This window comes from Populus alba, chromosome 6 (assembly GCF_005239225.2).
Source record: "Populus alba chromosome 6, ASM523922v2, whole genome shotgun sequence".
NCBI classification, from domain to species: Eukaryota; Viridiplantae; Streptophyta; class Magnoliopsida; order Malpighiales; family Salicaceae; genus Populus; species Populus alba.
The window spans coordinates 15,060,594-15,065,167 of NC_133289.1; the positions used below are offsets into that span (position 1 = coordinate 15,060,594).

A 4,574-nucleotide genomic window follows, 5' to 3' on the forward strand; every position below is an offset into this window, starting at 1 on the left:
TAAGGAATGCAAGTGATATTTTCCTTATCAATTCAGATAACAAATATAGTATTTTTATGTTTTAAAAATATTTTTTAAAAAATTATAATTATTTATTTTTATTTTTAATTAATATATTTCTAGTGTTTTCAAATTATTTTAATATATTAATATTAAAATTAATTTTTTAAAAAATAAAAAATATTATTTTAATATATTTCTAAATAAAAATTATTTTAAAAAATAATTATAATCATATACTCCAACATTTATATACACATTTATATACACTAGAAGTGAAAGCTAATAATCTTCGCGAGAAGACAGCACAGCACAATAATATGGAAATAGAATCATAATACATCATGATGGATGATGATATGATCCACATCCTCCAAGTCAGGATATTATTATAAACGAATTGATGACACGAGCGTACCATATTAGCATGTGTTATTAATGTATATCAGCATAGCATCAATATATCCATCACCATCATCATCATCATCATCGTGTTAAGGTCGACCAGTCTCTTACCTTCTTCAAATTTCAAGTAAAGGAAATGGCACAAATAAATTAATAATAATATCTGTAGTGTTGACGTAGGCATTTACTTTTTGAGAGAGATCCTCTTCTCAAACTGTCTAAAGTTATTGATAATGCTTTGGTCAAGCCATGAGAGAGAGACCGCCTTTGTCATCTCCATAGAAAGCTTGCACTTGATGGGCTCCCCTCTCTCTCTCTCTCTCTCTCTCTCAATTCTACTCCATTGTTGTTTCTCTCACAAGCACAAAAAAACACAAACCAAAAAAAAAACTAATCCCTCCCTCGGTCGTCGTGCATGCCTAAGTCTGTCTCTTGCTTGATATTCGTCTCTCTTTCCTCTTCCTCTTCCTCTATATTTGTGTCACCTTCTCTCCCTTACCACTACCATCAAAGCAAAGAAACCCCTTCTTTGACTCTCTCTCTCATAAACCTAAAACACTTGCTAACTACGTTGTGTTCTTTCCAAAGACAAATAAAGAAAATAGAACCCCAATAATCTCTCTGTCTAGTACTGTACTCTCACCGATTACACCGCCAACAACATGGATTCTAGTTCTCATCAGAACTGGCTAGGTTTCTCTCTTTCCAACCATCATCACATGAATAATACCATCAACATCCCTACCTCTTCTGATTCCTCTCACCTCTGTCTCTTCGAAGCCTTTAACACCACCACTACCTCAGGTCCCTCCCTCCCTCCCTCTCTCTCTCCCCTCCTGATATCTTATTATTTTATTTTGCTCAAACTACGACTAGATTTCTTTTCTGTTTTTATATTAACATTTTTTGTGGTGTTTATACATACAGCACAACAAGTAAACGCGGTAGTAGCTGCTGGTAGAGCTACAGACAGCTCTTTATTTACAGCTTCTGGACCAAAACTTGAGGACTTTCTTGGTGGGTGCACCTCTACATCACCATCACAAACACCACAACAGCAGCCACTGTGTGGTCAGTTCTCTACTGAGACACCCGTGACTACCACCGCTACTACTTTATCTGACAGTACTAGTTCTGAGATATATGACTCCGAGCTCAAAACTATAGCTGCTAGCTTCCTTCGTGGTTTTGCCTCCACTGATCATAAAAAAATCGATAGTACCCAAAAACATCAACTTCTTGTTCAGGCCGAACATGCACCAAAGAAATCTGTTGAAACTTTTGGCCAACGTACTTCAATCTATCGAGGAGTCACCAGGTAAATAGTAGTTATAGACACCCTAAATCTTTAAGAAGAAAAGCAAGTGTATTTCTTCTCTTTTTTTCTTGAAATTAATTTTTAAAAAGCTGATTTTTTTTTGTTGGGGTCTGTGTAGGCATAGATGGACAGGCAGATATGAAGCCCATTTGTGGGATAATAGTTGCAGAAGGGAAGGGCAGAGTAGAAAAGGAAGACAAGGTAATGAAAAGCTTTTCTCTATTTTATTCTTGAATATTTTTTCTTGTGCCCCTGTGCTGCGCATACCCTTAACATGTAGCATGCGAGATCTGGGATCGAGGCTCAGTGTGGAGTCCTTTGGTACAGTGGGGCAGACATAAATGGTGAAAGAAAGAATATTGTCAATGAAATGGACTGCAAAATCCAAGAGAAAAGAAACCATTAAACTGTATAACTCAAAGGCTTAGATCTTCTGGGATTTTGAAGACCATGTAGATTTTGTTACAGCGTGCGCATTTATAAAAGATTCTGATCTGCTTTTGTTTCTTTATGTGGCATGTACATGGCGAATGATTGCTTCTCCATGGAATGGAAAATTGACCATCATTGTCCTTGCAGTTTATTTGGGTGAATTCCTTTTCCTCTTCTTGTCTTCCAGTCTTATGATATTAAGTATGATTAAAATCATCATTTTGTTTTACTTCACCTCATGAGTGTATGTATCATCATTATCTACTTCTTCAGATTGGACACTAAATTTTGTTCACTGTAACTTAAGATTCTTTATTTTCCCAAATATGTGTGATCAAGTTCAGAATCATCTATATATCTAGATTCTTATTAGAGCAGTATTGCTATTTTTTCTTAATACTAAATGCTTCTGTTTTTTTTTTTTTTTTTTAAATAATATTTTTTAGGTGGCTATGACAAGGAGGAGAAAGCAGCCAGAGCTTATGATCTTGCAGCTCTCAAGTACTGGGGTCCGACCACCACAACAAACTTTCCGGTGAGTGCTTTATAATATATTTTTTTAAGATGCTTGTGCAAGGTTATCCTTTTTAAGTGTTTTTTTTCCCTCATGGAACTCTTTGATTTTGAGTTTTCTGTATTATACTTTAGGTTTCGAACTATGAGAAGGAAATAGAAGGGATGAAGCACATGACAAGGCAAGAATTTGTTGCGTCACTTCGAAGGTATTAAACATCTTTAAGTAAACCCAAGTATACCTTTTGTTTTTTTTTTTTTTTCAGATTTTTATTGATGGTATCTCTTATCTTTTATATTTTGTTTAATCTTGTAGAAAAAGTAGTGGTTTCTCTAGAGGAGCATCGATTTACAGAGGAGTGACGAGGTTTGTCATGTTGATACCCGCATTTATCCTGTCTATTTTGGATATTGGAAAATATTCGACTGTAGAAAAATGATTGTATTTTCTTGCATCCTATTTGATCAGGCACCATCAACACGGTCGGTGGCAAGCAAGGATCGGAAGAGTTGCCGGCAACAAAGATCTCTATCTTGGCACCTTTAGTGAGTTTTCTAATCCTCCTTTCTGCCATATCCATATATTGGCAATGGCAAGGTTTCTCATTTTATATTAATGATTCTTTAGCTGTATGTACAATGTGATAATAAAGACAACATTTCTTTGGTCAAACAGGCACGCAGGAGGAAGCTGCCGAAGCTTATGACATTGCAGCGATCAAATTTAGAGGCCTAAATGCTGTAACCAACTTTGACATGAGTCGCTATGACGTAAAAAACATAGCTAATAGCAATCTTCCCATTGGAGGAATATCCGGCAAGTCAAAAAATTCCTCAGAATCCGCTTCTGATAGCAAAAGCATTGATGGAAGCCGATCGGACGATCGAGATCTCTCCTCAGCATCCTCGGTGACCTTTGCTTCTCAGCCTGCAACTTCTACTCTTAGCTTTGCCATACCCATCAAACAAGACCCGTCAGATTACTGGACCAATATCCTCGGATACCAAAACACTACCATGAACAATGCCAGGAACAGTAGCAGCAGCATTGTCGATCCAAGCACTTTACTTCAATCTTCCACCAGCGGTCCTGCTTTTCAAAGCCCAACAGTTTTCAAAATGGACTTCAATGCAAATTCATCTGTCAATGAAAGCAATAACAGCGGGCTATTATTCAATGGTGGTGGTTATACACAGCAGCAGAGTGGTATTGGTACATCACCACCAAGCTCAAATATCCCATTCGCTACACCCATCGCCTTCCATGGTAATGGTAACAGTTACGAGGGCAACCCAAGTTACAGTAGCTGGATTGCTCAACCTTTGCATTCTTTCCAATCTGCGAAGCCCAAACTCTCAGTGTATCAGACTCCCATTTTTGGAATGGAATGAGCTCACAAAAGAAATGCAGAGGGGAAATGAGAATCTGTGCGAGCATGAAAGTGAAGGGCCAGGTAGCTAGCAAGCTAGCTAGCTCGATGTTGATGCCAGCATGCAATGCATAGATGGATTAACTTTTTTACTTTGAATAGATGAGTCGGGACTGACGAGCATTTCCACGGGTAGCTGACATTAGTACTAACTGCAAGTTCTTTCTCAGTTTTGTGTTCTCTTTTTCTCCTTCGCTTTTGCTTTTTCACTGACTTGAATTTACATGGTATAAAATGAAGGAACACGAATATTATATCCTTTTGCTATCTTTGATGTTGTTAGTAATATTAGATTATGTATATAATATGGATATTGAAGAGTTAATTTCCATCAATTTAGCACTTCCATTCAACTTTCAATACATGGAGTGGCATGTCAATATCAATTTATATATCTCTTCATCTCTAAGATTTAGGTTCTTTGTATATTTTATTGTATTAAAATAATATTTTTTTATTTTTTAAAAATTAATTTT

The 4,574-nt window shown here is 36.5% G+C and overlaps 1 protein-coding gene across 1 annotated transcript; it reads left to right on the plus strand.

The window, feature by feature from the left end:
- The first annotated feature begins 737 nt into the window (after nt 1-737).
- LOC118032483 (AP2-like ethylene-responsive transcription factor AIL5) lies at nt 738-4,365 on the plus strand. The gene is made up of 9 exons (XM_035037190.2): nt 738-1,209; nt 1,333-1,723; nt 1,842-1,924; nt 2,303-2,311; nt 2,602-2,690; nt 2,804-2,877; nt 2,985-3,035; nt 3,138-3,214; nt 3,345-4,365. The coding sequence occupies exons 1-9, from the start codon at nt 1,068-1,070 to the stop codon at nt 4,058-4,060; spliced, it is 1,632 nt and encodes a 543-aa protein (XP_034893081.1). The 5' UTR covers nt 738-1,067; the 3' UTR covers nt 4,061-4,365.
- The last annotated feature ends 209 nt before the right edge of the window (nt 4,366-4,574 follow it).